Source organism: Boleophthalmus pectinirostris, unplaced genomic scaffold (genome assembly GCF_026225935.1).
Source record: "Boleophthalmus pectinirostris isolate CB_2022bp ecotype Guang Dong unplaced genomic scaffold, ASM2622593v1 HiC_scaffold_19, whole genome shotgun sequence".
NCBI lineage: Eukaryota > Metazoa > Chordata > Actinopteri > Gobiiformes > Gobiidae > Boleophthalmus > Boleophthalmus pectinirostris.
Window position 1 is genome coordinate 2,579,374 of NW_026571140.1, and position 18,965 is coordinate 2,598,338.

The following is an 18,965-nucleotide window of genomic DNA, read 5'->3' on the forward strand; positions in this document are numbered from 1 at the left end:
ACTATTGTGAGAACTCTGACCATAAGATATATTGAGGATTTGCGTGTGACGTGGAAGTCACATGATTTAAATGACCCATCACGTGTTCTGCCACAATAAAAGTGTGTTTCAGTGAAGAGTTAAAAAGGTTTATAATAATTTAGTAATAAATATGTTCTAATTCATCTGTTATCATTTCATGCTAAAAAACTTGCCATTTGTTAAAAATAATCGCTCTGCACTCTAGTTTTGGTTTACTTGCATCTTATTTTGAAGGCCTTGGGAAGTGGTCACAATGCATTATGGGTAACAGAGGCAGAAGTCAGTGAGAGAAAACGTGTTACAGAAAACGGCTCATCCTGTGTGTCAAATCTTATCTACACCTTTGAAAGCATCGGCTGTAAGTTTAATGTGTGTTTGGTGACTTGAACAAGTTCCATAAACTCGGCTGTAGAGATCGTTTTTTGCACATGTTATTACCAGGAATTAGACCGAGCCCTCAGGAGCAATATGTATTAGCATAGTACTACCTCTATTCACGAGTATTAACACCCTAATTAGCATATGAAAAGATCATGAAAATGTCATGACTTGTTAAAGTAGCAGTTTGTGGGGGTGAGCCTTATCATCAGAAGAGCCTCTAGTCAGAACATCCATGTTCAGGTCGTGTTACAAACTGTTACAAATGAAATTGTATTTCAAGTTTTATTATTTAGTTATGTTAAAAAGTAAATATTAAAAGTAATAAATATATTAAACCCTTAAAATACAGCAAAAATGTTTGAGGAAATAATGATTTGGGTGGAAATGTCTGTCTTCAGTGGAACAGGGTTAATAATTGTCTGATTTTCAGGCAACAACTTGCAAAATGTTCAGTTATTCGAGCTCTACAACCTTCATTTCAATTTTATTTTAAATCTTTTTCTTTTAATATAGAATTGGTGGGTTTGTAAACCAACAAATGAAGTAATGCTGGCCTTAGCTAATGCTGTTATTCATGATTGTGTTTTTCTGTCAATATCTCTAAAAATTTTGATGTTGCAGCCATTTTTAATTGGTAAACATCCAAAAGTTTACTAATTCTTCCCTGATATCCAGGGATTATTCCCTGTTGCTTTCATCAAATATACATTCAATTGTTCAAGAGAAATGTTGCTGACAAACCAATAGAAGAGGTCATGATTTTCTGACTAGTGGACCTTCTGATGATAAGGGTGTAACCGTTTGTGGTGCTAGCTAATTTCAGATGGATTTCTGTTTTTATATTGTAAAGCTAATGTACATTTTATTTATGTTTGTTTTCCTGTTTGACTCAAGCTTTTCACGCCACAATTGTAAAGAATTGTAAGCTGTCTAGAAGACGCAAGAGAAGAGCAAGACGCTCAGTTTCCTGGCTCGTGAAAATCGATATTGTCATTGTATTTGTTGTCGAAGTGTTTTTTTAGATTGATTCGAAATGTTTTTAACAAATTGCAGCGTATTTCTGCCACCCTCCCACGTGACAACGAACTAAAGCTGCGAACGAACGATGACACGGCAGCTACACCTATGACACGTTTGATGTAGCAGAAAGCGCTTTGCAAATAGAAATCTAGTGTGATATGGGCTCATTAACTTTTCATTAACAGCTGAACGTATTTGAACCAAATAAGGCCTGGTTATAGTTCATGAGACACGTTAGACTACTCATTTTACAAAACACATTTAAATATATTTAAAGTAGAATTAACACTAACACTAAGATGGCCTTGACACCCTTAGATTAGAGTGTGACAATTTACTTTTATTATTATTATTATTATTATTATTAGTTTTTATTAATTTTTTTATTTGATTTTTTTATAATACTTTTATTAAGGAATAACAGTATACTCATACAAGATTTACTAATCACTGTTTTCCTTTTACATTTTTCTTATTTTCAAAAAGAAAATACCATCTTAATACTTCTAATAATAAGTGTCAAATCCAGATATGATCAAAAATGAAATAAAGTCAAACAATTAAAAGACAATTGTAATTATGATGATGAAAAGGTAAAGAGTGAGAAGAGAGAAAAAAGTAGGAGGGATTTGACAGTCTATTAGTCTATTAATCTAAAGGCAGTTTTGAATGATTTTAATTATTCTGTAATTCTGTTCACATTTTGCTTTATTGTTCTTAGTTGCAATATTAAATCTTTTCCCATTTAAGAAATCCTAAAACATCACAAAACCACTGAGAGATTAAAAGAACTGCAGCAGGTTTCCAGAGAAGTAAAATATTACATCTATTTATAAGTGATGTAAACGTGAGTATTTTGAAATGAGTACTGTCAGTTAACAAAGTATTAACTGGAAGACCAAATATAGTTAAAAAAGGTGAAGGTCAAATCGAACTATAAGAGCATTAGAAAGTATTTCAGCGTATTGTCTCCAGTAGTTGAGTATTTTTTTTAGTCTTCTCTCACACTGATCTGCAACCTGTGGGTACATTTCTGATAAGCGAATAGTAAATAGTTTGAATAGTGAACTCTGTATAATACTTTCAGTTGAATATGCTGCAATCTTTTCATGTATAAATGTATTTGCTGTATATTTGTTGCACTATCTGCTGTATAGTTATAAATCTCTTCATTGAAAAACATTGTATAAAAAAAATCATAAGTGTAATGTGGTGTTGCTGTGTTGCAGGAAGGACATCTGTGCATCGGTGAATTCTCCGTGTGAGACTCTGGGCTTGTCTCACGTGGCGGGGATGTGCCAGCCCCACCGCAGCTGCAGCATCAGTGAGGACACGGGGCTGCCCCTCGCCTTCACTGTGGCTCACGAGCTCGGACACAAGTAAGAACACAACTCTGCTCGTGTTCACATACTCAAATGTCTCACCTGATTTCAGTACCAAGGAACAGACTCAATACTCTGAATCTGGTACCACGATGATAATTAAAGGTACCATCTCGTGCAAAATCACTCTTTTCACATTGTATCTTCTGCACATAAACAAGCACAATTTGGGTTTTGGAACATCCATTACACAATAGTTCTGAAATCTTACTGATTTCTTGGAGACATCACAGATCGTCCTGAGAAAGCTCAGGCTCCGCCCTCCAAACGTGACGTAGGCTCTGCACCCTGATAGTGGCAGGAATAAACTTTTATTCATCATGGAGATACAGCGCGTTCAGCCGCATGTGTTGGACCCGGAATCAGACGAGGACTTTGAGGAGCAGGAAGCTCAAGCACCACGTCCACATCAGCTGAACATTAGTGATTGGTAAAGAACAATGAGCTTATGCTGTCACTTTTGTTTAGGTGTTCATGTGGGAATTGTCAGCTGACATCAGACTAACGCTACATCAAACACGTCATAGGTGTAGCTGCTGCGTCATCGTTGTAGCAGCTTTAGTTGGTTGTCACGTGGGAGGGAGGCAGAAATACGCTGCAATTTGTTAAAAAAAAACACCAAATCAATCTAAAAAACACTTTGGCGACACATACAAGGCCCACACATCACTCTTAGAAGGTAGAAAGCTCTGAAAAGTTGATTTTGTGTGAGATGGGAGCTTTTAAAAAAACTCTCTTTCTTTACACAATAGTACAGTGATTTGAACATGACCTCAGTGGTCCGGTAGGTTCATGTTGGTCCATGTGTATATATTAGTCTATGTGCTCTTCTACTTGTTCTGATGCAGCTCATCATCACATTCAGGAAAGGTTAATTTCTGTCCTGTCAATGTGTTGTTGTTTTTTCTAGTATCAATACCTGCTAGGGGTGTAACGATATCCAAGTCTCATGATACAATATGATCACGGTATGAACCTCACAGTGCCATATTTATTGTGATATTGTGGGAAACTCACAATATGGTGGAGAGGCTCACGATTAGGGATGTAACAACATCCAAATCTCTGTACGACATTTTCAAAACATACATCTAACTGTATGATATTTATTGCTATTTATTGATATTTTGCGGAGGCTAATATGCTACTTTTTTCTCTTAAAATGCCTTGACAAGATTTAATCCAAAGAACTAAGTCTTAAAAGTGTTAGAACTGTTATTTCTTCATGTCGTCTGCACTGCAGCCGTACGGAAGGCCCAACAGCGCCTTTACTACCTGAGGAAATTGAGGAGTGCCCACATTCCCAGACCTCTGATGTTGAACTTTTACAACTGTGCCATCAGCAGCGTTCTGATGTATGGATTTTTAGTGTGGTTCTCCAGCTGCACTAAGGCTGACCAGCAGGCACTCCAGCAGGCACTCCAGCAGGCACTCCAGCAGGCACTCCAGCAGGCACTCCAGCAGGGACTCCAGCAGGTGGTGAAAGCAGCCGGTAGAATCATTGGAACGACTCTGCCAGAAATCAGCACCATCTACTCCACTCGCTGTCTGAGAAGAGTGCACAACATCCTGCGGGACCAAGATCACCCTGCGCACCACCTTTTCCACCTGCTGCCCTCAGGGAGAAGGTACAGATCCATACGGGCCAGAACATCCAGACTGAACCAACAGTCTGTATCAACAGACTGTGAGGCTCCTGAACTCTGCCCCTCTCCCCCCTTGGCCCCTCTCTGCCCCCCTCTCACGGACAAAAACCACATCCAACCCTTAATAACACTGAGCTGGTTGCACTGTTGCATTTTCTGTCATGATTCTCAGGTCTCTTGCTGCTATAAGAACCGTCTCACGTTGTACTGTGGCCACACTGGGTTAATGTTTACACTTGGGTTTAAGGGGTATTTATTATTTATGGTTTGCACTTTATGGGATGCTCCAAACGCAATTTCATTGTTCTGTGACAATGACTAGTAGTTGAAATAAACAACAATAAACAACATAAACAAATGGAGCAAAGGATCATGGTCTATGTAGTTCCCTCTGTCTTTTTTTTTAGCTAATGCTGCACCATAACTCTTCCATTTAAGCAAAGAGACTAGTAATTCGATATATTGTGATGGTCCACGATATTATTGTGAGAACTTTGACGATATGACCCCTAATACCTGCTCAAATGAGTATCTAGATTCAATACTATTTTTACTATCCATTAGTATCTGATTTTTTATACTTTTGATTACCCTAATTTGTGTAACATTTTAGGCAAAGTAGTAATATTTTCATAGTGACTAGCAGACAGCAGAGCCTCAATCAGAACTGTGATAAATTGTCCCTTTAAAATGGAAAGTCCCATTGAAGCCTGATCTGGTCCAGGAATAGAACCTGGGACCTTCTGCTAAGTGATTGTTTGCACAATCTTCCTGTGCAACCCAAAACAAATCATATGATCAAAATGTTGTTCTGTTATGTTTTTTGTTATTTCATTGCATTGGCAGCTCCACACTGACAGTTCTTGTTGTCAGGCACGAATACAATCCAGTGTGCTATTTTCAAATGACTTTGTGACTATTTTCAGGTTTCACAAAAGTAAAGGTTACAATAAGTAGTACAGGGATCCTCATTAAAATATATCTCCCCACAGCCTCAGCCCTTAGCCGCTGTAAACATAACAATGTCTGGAAATAGCACAGCGGATCCTGTGTTTCCTGACTCTGTAATAATACAAACAGATGCCGTGTGAATGATTGTAGGCTGCACATTTATAAACAAACACTTTTGTTTTGCTCCATTTTGGAATTTTGTGATTTTTCGTATAAATGTTTAGATGTAAATTCATTTGACTCTTCTGGGTCACCATTAGTCTTAGGTTAAGTCTGTCACTGGAGATGCTGCTGATCCTCCGTGTTTAGGTTAATGTCATCAGAGAGTCTGCACAAGAATAAAGACGTGTGAGAAGAATCAGACGAGCCAAATGCACACGGCTTAAATAAGCACCAATCTGCTCTGTGTGTGTGTGTGTGTGTGTGTGTACATGTGTGTGCCTGCATATGTGTATGTACTTGTGTATGTGTGTGTGCATGTCTATGTGTATGTGTACCGAATGTGTATGTGTATGCATATGTATATGGAGTGTTGGGAAGGTGACTTTTAAAATGTATTCCCCTACAGATTACAGATTACATACCCCAAAATGTAGTTTGTAACGGAATCCATTAAGTTACTTAAGGTGAGTAACGTAATCTGAATACTTTGGATTACTTGAATTGCTGTAGAGAAACAAAGACTAGTATCTTCACATAAGATGTTTTGTCTGATAAAAGAAAATAAAAAGCCCAGACTTTACTAAACCATATTAAAAATATTATTGATAGAAGAAGAGGAGACACGTCCACACAGCAGGATTTAGTCCTGTTGAATCCTGTTTGAGACATGGTTTAGTCCTGATTTAGTCCTGGTTTAGACCTGCTTTAGTCCTGGTTTAGATCTAGTTTAGACCTGCTTTAGTCCTGGTTTAGATCTGGTTTAGTCCTGGTTTAGATCTAGTTTAGATCTAGTTTAGACCTGGTTTTAGTCCTGGTTTAGTTTCCAGCAATGGGTGGAATTACCGGGAAAAAAAAAGAAAAAAAAGGGGGGGGGGGGGGTATAGCCCAAAATGTGAAAACAGGAAAATACCACAATCCATGTAATCCGTTTATTTCAACAAAGTAACTGTAATCCAATTACCTCTCACTGAAACAGTGACTGTAACTGAATACAGTTACTCATAATTTGTACTCTGATTACGTAATTCCTGTATATGTAATCTGTTACTCCCCAACACTGTGTATATGTGTATGTGCATGTGTATGTATAAGTGTATGTTTAAGTGTTTATGTGTATGTGTATGCAAATATGTATGTATATGTGTATGTGAATGCGTATGTGTGTCTGTGTGTATGTGTGTGTCTGTGTATGTGTGTATGTGTATGCATATGCGTGTATGTGTGTGTGTATGTGCACAGGGCATCACACTTGTTTGAAATGCACCAGACGTTTCTGTCTTTTATTCACTGATTGTTCAGATTTGATGAGGGGACAGGTGTGAACCAGGCTCATCTCTACTCTGGTGGAAAATGAAGTTTACATTAAAGACAGAGGATGTAAAAAAAAAAAAAAAAAAGCTAAAATAACAGCACTTTTCCACAGTGTAGCTTCAAATGTATATGTCTTTTAACTTTGTATTTGACATGCCACCTCCAAAAAGTTATATACTGAACTTTAAAAGCAGAGCTGTTCTGCAAAATGGACTTTTCAGAGCTTTTAACAATGTTATAGTTGTTTTCTACTCATTTCTGTTCTTGAAGTTATATTTCAAGTGATTGGTGCATGTTTCATAGATTAGAACTGTAGCTCAGACACAAACACTAACTTCACTCTGTGTTTGCTGCTGCAGCTTTGGAATCCAACACGACGGCAGCGGCAACGACTGTGAGCCTGTGGGGAAGAGGCCCTTTGTCATGTCCCCTCAACTCCTCTACGGGACCTCGGTGCCCAAGTGGTCCCCCTGCAGCCGGGACTACATCACACGCTTCCTCGAGTCAGTACCACACACACACACACACACACACACACACACACACGCACACACACACACACACACACACACACACACACACACAGCACACACACACACACACACACACACACACACACACGCACACACACACACACACACACTACAACTATACAGTACCACACACACACACAAACACACACACCCCAACTATACAGTAAAACACACACACGGGCACATACGCTACAACTATACAGCACCACACACACACACACACACACAAGCACACACACCCCGACTATACAGTACCACACACACACAAGCACACACACTACAACTATGCAGTACCACACATACACAAACACACACACTACAACTATACTTTGCTACACACACACACACACACACACACACTACAACTATACAGCACCACACACACACACACACACACACACTACAACTATACAGCACCACACACCACACACACAACACACCACACACACTACAACTATACTGTGCTACACACACACACACACACACACACACACTACAACTATACATACACCACACACACACACAAACACACACACTACAACTATACTGTGCTACACACACACACACACACACACACACACTACAACTATACAGCACCACACACACACACAAACACACACACTACAACTATACTGTGCTACACACACACACACACACACACACACACTACAACTATACAGTACCACACACACACAAACACACACACTACAACTATACTGTGCTACACACACACACATAAATAATAGGACATGATAAGAATGAAAATGTAAATAGCTTCACCTGCTTGAAAGAACGCAGCCTTGCTCTGACTCTGAATAACATCCACTCAAATCATCCATTGTGTGCAACATAAAGAAAGCAGTTGCATAAATCTCTTCCTGTTTATATACGATAAACAGGAATATGTTTTATATAACTGTTACGGCCCCAGGCCTTAGGTTTAATTTGCTGTGTGATTTTTGCGAAGTTCTCCTAATTCCTGCTGCAGGAGTCCTGGTCTGTGATTGGTGGGGCAAGTCGACGCCCACCTCACCTGCAGCCACCTCCCCCTATTTAAGGAGATTGCCAGCACCTGTTTGGGGCTGCTGGCCTTGGTGGCCAGTATGCCATTTTGGTTTTGTGTATGTAGTTTAGTCTCATTCTGTTTTGTGCCTTTTTTGATTTGGTCACTCGATTCTGTTTGTGGGTTTATGTGGTTTAATTTGGGGAACTTGTGTTTTAGTTTAGTGTGTGTCCCTAAGTTTTACCACTCGTTTTTGTGTAAGCCTGCGTGAGCCCTTTTCTGGCACAAAACTCTGTTTATTCTGTTGTTCTGTTTCTTAGTTTAGGTTGTTGTCTGTATATTTTTTAGTGTTTTGTTAATTTACCTTTACATTCCTGTTAATTAAACATTACTTAATTTATTCCATTTTACATCTTGGTTTTATTTTTGTTACTTCCCTCACCCCAAACGAGCTGGGTCGTAACAATAACCACGCATTACTTTCCAATCATGAAAGATAGAAACTTATTTTTTCCCTTTGAAAGGCGGACAAAAGCGGCTTTCAGAGAATATTTCCTGCATTATCCGACGACACACTGTGTGATGACGTAGGGAAAACAAGTGTCCAATAGGAACTTTTTTTCCGCCAAACTCATGCGCTCCGTCCATTTTGATTGGGCCAAACTTTGCCAAAGAGTGTAGTGAGTCAAAATGGTTGATGCTCTGAGCATCTGTGTTTATAACAATTGAAAAAAAAAGCTCTAGGTGCAGATATTTCTCAAATAAATGGAAAATTACGCATCTTGGTCTGTGTAATTGTGCATCCCTTGCTGTACACGACTTGTTTCCATGACTGGCACCAGGAAAGTTATGGGGCCATTGTATTTTTGTTTTGTTTTGTTTTGAGGCAATAAGGATATTTTTGAGTTTACTTACGCACTTGATATTTTGCACTTTTGTAGCTAAGGCCGTAAATTAAGCATTTTCTTTTTTATGTCCAAAAAGTTGTTTATACATGTTTGCTGTGTGTTTTGTATGAAAGAGTGTGATTATATTTATTTATTTATTTTCCTTTTTTTTTTCATTTGTATTTCTGGTTCTGTAGCTTTTATTACAGCCATATGACACAACTCCAGCAGCAGATTGTGAAATAACAGGTTGTACTGAAAACAAAAACATGTATAACACTTCATTAGGGGGTAAAACGGGAAGTTTAACAGCAACATTAAGAAAAAAATCCAGGTGAGGACACATGTACTAAAACAACCTTTAATATTAACTGAGGCCTAACACCTACTGAAGTTGTATTGGAATTATATCAACATTCTAACCCATGTATCTCCTGACCACCTAGACTCCAGCTAGACGTTTAGACTGCAGAAAAGTCTAGACCGGACCATAAAGGGATCAAACAACTGTAATGTGGTTTGGTCCAACCTCAGCTGCTCGTTTGTTTCGCAAATATGGAAGATGTGAATGAAGAATGGGGAATGAAAACTACTCTGAGAAGTACTGTTTTATTACGAGTGACCGTGGGGCCGCTGTTCAGTCCGCCTGTACACAGAGCTGGCCCTGTGTGCTAGAACATTCCAGCAGGTCTGTAGATGTGTGTGTAATCCCTCGGTCATCAAGGTACTTCCATCACTAAAGAAAATTGAATTCTGTGAGCTGAACAAAAAGCTTTGTGCACATGGCAGAATTCACTTTTCCTTCCGTGCACATTCAGAAGAGATCAGGTTCGAGCGCTCAGAGCAGCACCACGGCCAAGCCACACCAAGCAGAAGGTTCAGACTGATAGTGGTGTGATCGCGGTGTGATCGGGGCTCGTAAAACCTTTCCTCTCTGCACGTAGCATTGCTGGAGTCTGTGCACAGGTCAGGACACACAGCAGGCATTTTTTTTAGGTTAGGTTGTGTTAGGTTGCTTTATTCATACCCGTAGGTAAATTTGTTTCGCAGATTTGAGAGGCAGACTCCACATTTCACATTTCACTCATCCACATTATGTGTAAAAAACATGTATAAAAACACAATTACAAAATAAAGTGTTACAGTGTTACAGAGCTATGTTTTGTTCCATAAACAATTTGTTAAATTCATCCATCATGCTTGGCTAAAATACACAATAAATATTAAATATGTTAAAAACACACAATCTTTAGATCAGGCATGTCCAAATTATGGCCCGTGGGCCAAATGCGGCCCTCAGACAATTTTTTCTTGGCCCTCAAGCTTCCAGGTGAACTGGCCCAAATTACCTTGCATCAATTAAAAATATACTTATTACTGCAAGTTTTGTTTTTGATTTGTTTTTTTAAATCTACCTTAATAAAACTAATATCTAATATTTAGTGTGTGGTTTTAAGGATCTTAGCATGAATAAAGTCTGATGGCTCATTCTAACGTGTTTAAACCTGCACATATTTCAATTATTCACTGTATTGAGCACCAGTCTATGGCCCTCGATTGGCCCTCTGCTTCATCTGTGTTTAGATATGTGATCCCTAATAAAAAAAAAATAAAAAAAGTTTGGACATCCCTGCTTTAGATAAACAGATTACACTTTATTCATAAGTACAATAGCAGCCGAAACAAAGCTTCTTTTAAAACGATTTGTTCTAGATCTTGGGACTAAAAGTGTCTGACCAGAGGGAAGCAGCAGAAACTCTGAGTTTAATGGATGTTGCACGTCTTTTAAAATACTCTGGGACATTCTCTGTAAGTGTCTTGAGTCCAGAGAGTCCAGGCGGCTCTGAGGATGGACAATCACCTTACTCACCCATTTAACCAACTGAATCAGGGAGTTCTTGTTTTTAGCTGAAATGCTCAAACCATGAGACCAATGAAAATGTTCAAACTGATTCCATAAATGTTTTCTAAAACAGTGTCATCATGGTTCTGTCTACATGGTAAAAGGAAAACTTTCTCAGACAGTGAAGGCGCTGGTGCCTCTTTTACACACAACAGGACAATTATCATCAAATTTTAATCAGTGAGTGCTCCAAGATACTTCTATGAGTCCACACAGTCAACTGACTGCTCCTTTATCTCTGTGACATCATATTGAGGCACTTGCTTTGATTTGATCATCAGAATCAGATCAGAATGTCTTTTATTTTATTTATATACTAGACATACAAAGGAATCGAATACAGTATGACTTGGGGGGTTCTCTGGGAGCATAATCTGGGACCAATACACAAAAAAACACCTCCGCCACATCAGCACATGGTCAAAACAAACTGCAATTATTACGACTGGACTTGCAGGAAGAGAGGGGGGTGGAGTTAACCCAACGTAGGCAAGCACCATCCGGATCCTGCAGCCACGTGGGCGCTGGAGTCAACAAACCCGCCCACCATGCCAGGGTTACAAAGCTGTGAAGACGTGGACAGTTCAGTGGGCAGGCTCTCTCCCTGCTGTAATGATTACCGTAATTCCCGGACTATTGAGCACATCTGACTACACGCTGCATCAACTACATTTTAAAAGAAAGAAAAACATGTGCATATATCAGCCGCACCTGGATATAAGCCGCAAGTGTCCACGTCTTCAAGAATGTTTTCAAGTTCAGGCCGTCCGCTTTTATCAACTCTGAAAGCTTTTGTCTTCTTTTTGCGTTGAGTCAGTTCGTCACACTGCCGTCGCCAAAATCTCACCATCGACTCACTGATGCTGAGTTCACATGCAGCAGTTCTGTTTACTTCTTCCACAACCACATCAATCATCTTTAACTGAAAAGCTGCGTCATCTGTATTTCTTTGTGTATTTTCCACAAAATAATAACTGTTCAGAACACAATCAAACGAGCATCTTCCTCAGCCTCAACCCTCGTCTCTCACCACGGTCTACTGTGCATGTCTCCTGCAGAAAGAGCCACTATCCTGTCTGTTTCATGTGTCTTGTAGGATCGATCAGGTGTGAGTGGATGTCCAGTAACTGAAGTTTGAGACATTTCTTTTCGTTATTTATGCGCTCACCTGCATTTAACGCACACGGATCATTAACGTATCCCACTCACTAATGTTCATTTAGCAAATTAGAAGCCTGATCCCGTCAGATCTCAGAAGCTCAGCAGGGTCGGGTCTGGTTAGGACTTGGATGAGAGACACTGGGAATTCCAGGTGCCACAAGAGGGCGCCAGTCGTAAAAACTACCGTTGTGTCCTGCAAGACACTTCACCCACATTGCCTGGTATGAAAGTGGTGTGTGTGTGAGTGATGCTGGTGGTCGGAGGTGATGGCGCCGATTGACATGGCAGCTGCGCTTCTGTCACTCTGTCTCAGGGCAGCTGTGGCAACAATAGTAGTTCACCATCACCAGGTATAGAGTGAATGAATAATGCTGAATAATGCTCTGTAAAGCATCTTTGTGACAGAAATGTCTGTATAAAGCACTATATAAATAAAGACTAACTTACTTTAAATTTATTGTATCACACAACGATAAAAGGTTGTATAGAGGATTTTTTTAAGGGAAGTAAAATACAGTGACAGTCCTTTGTCAAATGTTGTGCTTCCTCCTCCACAGCTCCCTCATTAGAATCACCTCCTCCCGCCTCTTTACTCTAGACAATAATAATAATACTCTAGATAATAATAATAATATTTTAGCGACTGACACGTCAGTTTTTAGCCCCTTCGTCTGCTTCAGTCCATCGCTGGAAGGAATCCCCAAGACCTCAGTTTGTCTGTGCTCCTTGTCCCCTTCTCTTCTTCTCTTCTTCTTTCAGCGACCTCAAAAACTGACTTTCTTTTGTGGTGAACTGGTCGTGGATTCTCGTCCGCCATCGCAACAAACTTTGTGCGAACTGCTAGGAAGCGACAGTTTGAAAAAGCTTCTAAGAACCGCCGCATAAACCACATAACTCCTGTGTGCCTGCGTCAGTTACACTAGAAAGAGTTTGATTGACAACCTAACAGCCAATAGATAAAGAGAGAGCCTCGTTTTCTATTGGCTGATGTTTATCTGGCCTCACTACATCCACAGTTGATAGATTTTCATTCATTTTTTTTTTGGTCATCATAATTACAAGGCAGCTGCATCTCTGTAATGGTATTTTGAACTTTCACTGACAATTTGAAAGTAAAAAAAAAACATCCTAAAATACAACCTTAAAGTGTTAAACCGCACAGACAGTGGTGTTTTCTGCACTCAGGCTGCGGTGTATGTTGTATGTATGTGTTGCCAAACTATAGACCGTATATGTGAATGGACAATGTGCCAAACAAAGAATCCGTCCATATATTTACCGCATCGTTTTATAAGTCGCAGGGTTCAAAGTGTGAGAAAAAATTTACAGCTTATAGTCCGGAAATCACTGTATTTTGTTAGCCTCATATTATCTCAAGTGTGAGTGTCCAGATCCTGTGTTCTATGTGTGAATCCACTCATTAGCAGCATACACATGTGTTAGCTCACATGCTGACTTCCGTCTACACACACACATACACACACATACACACACACACGCACTGGTTTGGCCTTTCTCAGAACATGTGTGAAACATCTGATCTGCTGTGCATGTGCATGTGCCCTAGTTTCTCCACCGCAGGAATCCATCTGGAATCCATTGAGTGGGAGAGCGGCTACTAGAGCCTATTGTAAGTGAGTGACACGAGGCTGAGGCCGGGGCACCAATCACACATGAGAGCTACTGGTTTGTGTGGGCCCTTATTTATGTCACTGCGGGCGACCAGACATAAAACTCAGGCCCCATGATACAAATAATTTATTATATGATCAAAAACATGAAAAGTTGGGGTTTTAGTTCTATGGGGTATTTAAATCTAACCTCTAGCATATTTAAAGCACAATTTTGCCTTTTAATGTTTTGAAAATTATAGAATTGCTGAGAAAGATTTTTAGAAAGATTTTTTTTTTTTATGCTGCAAGTCCCTCATTTCTTTGTTCTCCATTCTAAGTCCCTCCCCCTTCAGAGCACTCTCACAACACAATCAGTGCACATCCCACTAATGACACTGCCGCACCTCAGTCACTACGACTACATGCCCAGAGAAATCCGAGTGCACGAAACAAACACATTTAAATGGTCTTTACCTCAAGACATGTGAGAGCGCTCCTGTCCCGGACTACACCACGTCACACAACACAACAGATGTGACCCACTGGAGGAGTAAACCTGAATACAGATGTCTCCAGATGTGCTGTTGGGATTTGGGACATTCAAACCACACCTCTATTGTAGTTTGCATTTGAAAAAAAAAAAAAAAAAAAGAAAAGATTCTGATTCATGATTTATCTGCAGGTGCTGGGGTTTAAGTAGTGACCATTCAGATCAAAGAGACACATTTGAAGTTTACACACACTGGATTTGAAACTAACTCATGAGGCTCATTCTGCTTTGTGATTGGATAAAAATTAGGTACAGTGTCTTGGAAAATCCTATATTACACAACATTGACTCTTGTGAGTTTTAAGCCGTGTTCCAGTTGTGTTTTGTTTCATTCTCACATGTTTAATTAATCTTTTATTATTAGTCTGTCTATATTCCCAAAGCTCAAAATGCTCTGTTCCACCTTGTGATGTCATGACGCGGTAGTTTTTAAGATAACACCTTTTACTTCCACTTCAGTTCAGTTCAGTTCAGTAGAGACTGGCAAATTCCTGTCTGAAAATGAGCCAAATGATTCTAGTGAAGGTGTACAGAGTTTAAAAATACAGTGGAGCACATCCTGTATTACCACATGACATCACAAGAGAAGAGCATTCATTCTGTAAATGCATTGTAATACAACAGGACTCAGACATCAACTGTGCAATTTTTTATTTATTTTTTTTCTGGGAAACCCATAATAACATTGTTAAAAGCTTATAAAAATGTTATTTAGCGTAATACATGTTCTTTATCTAATTGCAGTAATTACACAGATATGTGCCGCTGTCTGTGAGCCATAGCTGTTTATGTTGGAAGAGTGTGTTTGTGTGTGTCTTGGAGTGATGCTCTGATAAACTGAAAAACTATTTCTCAAGCAGCTCTGACGTCACAAAGAACCAGGGAGAATAGAGTCAAGTATGATAATGTATGCAGCAGATCAATTAGCACAACACATCACACCCTCAGAAACAGGGCAGTAACCATGGCAACTATTGTGTCTCCTACCCTTGAAGGGTTTCAGCTGACATCACTGCATTTATAGGCCAATATTGATTAGTACACATGGGGGAGCAGCTGAAATTAATATTGTTAAAATGCAAAACAACCTTAAGTCGCTCTGGAGTATAAGTCGCACCAGCCAAAAAATGCATAATGAAGAAGAACAAAACATATATAAATCACACTGGATTATAAATCACATTTTTGGTGGGAAATTTTTTTGATAAAATCAGAGGCATTTCCTGTGTAAAGTCAAGTTCTAGTAATAACAACAAAACAGAGAACAACAAACTATTAACGTCACACATGAACAGTTCTTCAGATAATTATAACATAAACAACAGAACAGAACAAGTTTACCAAACTCTCCATCTCACTCCAAATCACTAAATCCATTCAATTCTTCATCCTCTGTGTCACTTCTGAGCAACTCCACCAACTCAAGCTAAATCTAACTTTTAACCTGCAGTGAGCTTTTTTTTTTTTTTTTTTCTTCGTTGCAGTTGGAGTATCCTCTGCTTTTCTCCAGTCCCTTACAAGTTTATCTCACTCACTCCAAACTTTCTTTCTGCTGCTCAGTTTTCAACTGCAGATTTCACGACTTGCAGCAGGACAGAGGTTCTTTCTGCAGGAGACATGTGCAGTAGAGTGAAGTGACAGTGGTACAGTAACAGGAGCAACAGATACTGACACACAAACCTAGAGCGCCCTCTTGTGAAAATAATAAACATGTGAAATGATATATTTGAATATATAAGTTGCTGGACCATCCAAACCATGAAAAATGTGCAACTTATAGTCCGAAACATATAGTCATTGAAAATATCAGGTTCAACATTTGTGAATTTACCTTCTGGATATTTTATGATAAAGTACAATGTAATCAGAAGGGAAATCTGGTCCTTGCCCCCATCTGGGAGTGTGACATCATCACACTGTAGAATGTGAAACCCACCAATCGTGCTCGTGCAGCGTGAGAGTGTGAGGAGCTGGAGGTGCTACGATTGTTCTGCTCAATGCACAAACAAGTCCATTCATAAAGATAAAAGATGAAGCCACGTCCCTCGAACAGACGCAGAGGGACAGGAGCGCAAATGACTGCCATTCACAAAGTCACAGAACCCATCCACACAGGCTCACTGAGGTTAGATATTACCATGGTAACAGATTAAAGCAACAGTATGTAACCTGTGCTCTTACAGTACTCTTAAAGTACAAATGTATGTCAGCTGGAGAAAGGGCTGCTTCTTAACCAAAGACAACATGAAGAAGTTTTAGATCCATGCATGTTTGAGTAATCTAGTGATCTCTCTTGGGCACTATTTGAACCCTCCTTATAGTGAGCTCAATAAAATATTTTCTGGAAATCCTTCAGAAAGTTACATACTGTGCCTTTATGGCTGGGTTAGGAAAACAGTTTAGGTGAAAGTACAGTAAAAAGTACACAAGAATATTTTAGCCAAAACAGTAATAAAAAGTAAGTCTTGGGTTTGTTTCATACCAACAAAAGTTCAGAAGTGTTTTGTATTGCAAGTTTTCCCGAACATCACCATGACAACAAGCAGGGATAGCAGAATAGCAAAGAGAGTTGTTTGCCTTTGGACGGTTCTGTACATGGTGCATTTTCAGGTCAGCTCTTCTAACCTTAGCTCCATCTTTTGTGTTCATCTCTGAATGTAGCTGTCGCCAGTCAAGTCACATATTTTTTAAGTCCAGGTCATTGTTTGAGTCAGACCACAACTCATAGGTCGAGTCTTAGTCAAGTTCAAGTCAAGTTCATAAATCTCCCAGTGCAGAGTCAAATTATCTAGTTCCATTTACCAGAGGTTTTCATGTCTACATTTCATATATTTGATGGCTCGTGCTGGGCCTTGCTGTGAATTCTCATAGATTTAAATGAACCATCGTTAACCATCATTTAAAAACAGATACACAGAAGTAGTCGATCTGTGTCCTTGTTTCTCGACATTTCCTTTGTGGATAAGTGAAATTTATGTAAGTCCATGTTTGTCTGAACATCAGGTCAAGTCACCAGATACTGCCCTGAGAAACACAAGTCACAGACAAGTTTCAGGTCATCAGTCTGTGTGTTTGAGTCGACTTATGAGTAAAACAAACCCCACATCTCACAGAAACATTGCATATTGACAAAATAACACATTTGAATATGATTGTAGTATGCCTCATGCTTAATTACAATCTGCTGGACAGATTGTGCCATCCTGATTATAGACTTTGGCAGTCTAACTTGGATTACATTGTGCTGGGGCACTTTTATACTGAGCTGCATGTTGTCCACATCAGCTGTGAGCCAGGTCTGCAAATGAGCCTATGAGGGCTGGATGTTCTATGGACATGCACTGCCCTTTGTTCTGTCTTTTTTTAAATAAATAAATAAAGACAAAATGGCAGGATGTTCTCCTCAAACCTGAAGGTTGATCTTGAGAGGTAGTATCACAGACTGTAGCCGTGTGTGGACTGAGTGAATGTGACATCACCCTCAGTGTTCAGCTTCACTCAAATGAAGCTCATGAGGCTAACACTTACAACTCTATATTATAAATAGGATTTTTCGAACAGACAAAATAGTGGAAAAAACACCAGGATCATGTGTCGCGGGTTAAGACGAACATTTAAAGACCAAAATGATGAGGATCACTGCTGCAGGTACAGAGAGAAGAGCCACAATATTCCAAAGGAAGTCAAAGGGAGTCAGGGTCAGAAGGAACCGAAGTTCCTATTTGGAACACGGCGGCTAGAGCATTAGTTATGTTATGTTAGTCACATAGGTCTCCAGGAAGAATAGCTGATAGCTAAGGTTAATAATATACAATCAATGAGTCTGCCCTGTCTAATTAAATAAACTAACTAACTATATAGAGTCTATGTTTGACACGTTCCTCTAATGAAACTGTTAAAGTTCACACATTACACTATTTACTCATTTATGTTCTAATGCTGTTTCCTCACAAACACACCCACTCTTGTGTTGTTTCATACACATGTTTAACGCTGTATATTAAGCCTTCGTCTCTCAAATAAAAACATTGTTCCACACTGTGATGTCATGTGGTAATACAGGAAGTGCTCCAGTGTGTTTTTAAACTCCATACATCTTCACTAGAATCATTTGGATAATGTCAGACCTGGAATTGCAAATCTCCAGTGAACCAAAGGTAAAAGGAGCTGTTCACTGGAAAACTGCTGCATTATGACATCACAAAGTGGAACATTTTGTGCTTTGGAGATGTAGATAGACTAATAATAAATGATGCTTCAAACATGTGTGAATGAAACAAAACACAACTTCAGGAGTGTTTTTGATGAGAGAACATTCTAGCCTGGCTTAACACTCACAAAAGTTAGTTTTCTGTAATATCGGACCTTTTAAGTGGTGGAACTTGATCTTCTGTTTCTGATACAACCATAATTGCTGTTTGAATATCTGCAAAATTAGAAA

At 39.3% G+C, this 18,965-nt stretch overlaps 1 protein-coding gene across 1 annotated transcript in view; it reads left to right on the top strand.

Moving 5' to 3' along the window:
- LOC110172376 (A disintegrin and metalloproteinase with thrombospondin motifs 7) overlaps positions 1-18,965 on the top strand; it is a 197,634-nt gene that overhangs the window by 80,329 nt on the left and 98,340 nt on the right. Inside the window, exons 8-9 of the mRNA XM_055154811.1 lie at positions 2,652-2,801; positions 7,234-7,377. Of these exons, the coding sequence (XP_055010786.1) occupies positions 2,652-2,801; positions 7,234-7,377 (294 nt within the window). The remainder of the gene's footprint in view (positions 1-2,651; positions 2,802-7,233; positions 7,378-18,965) is intronic.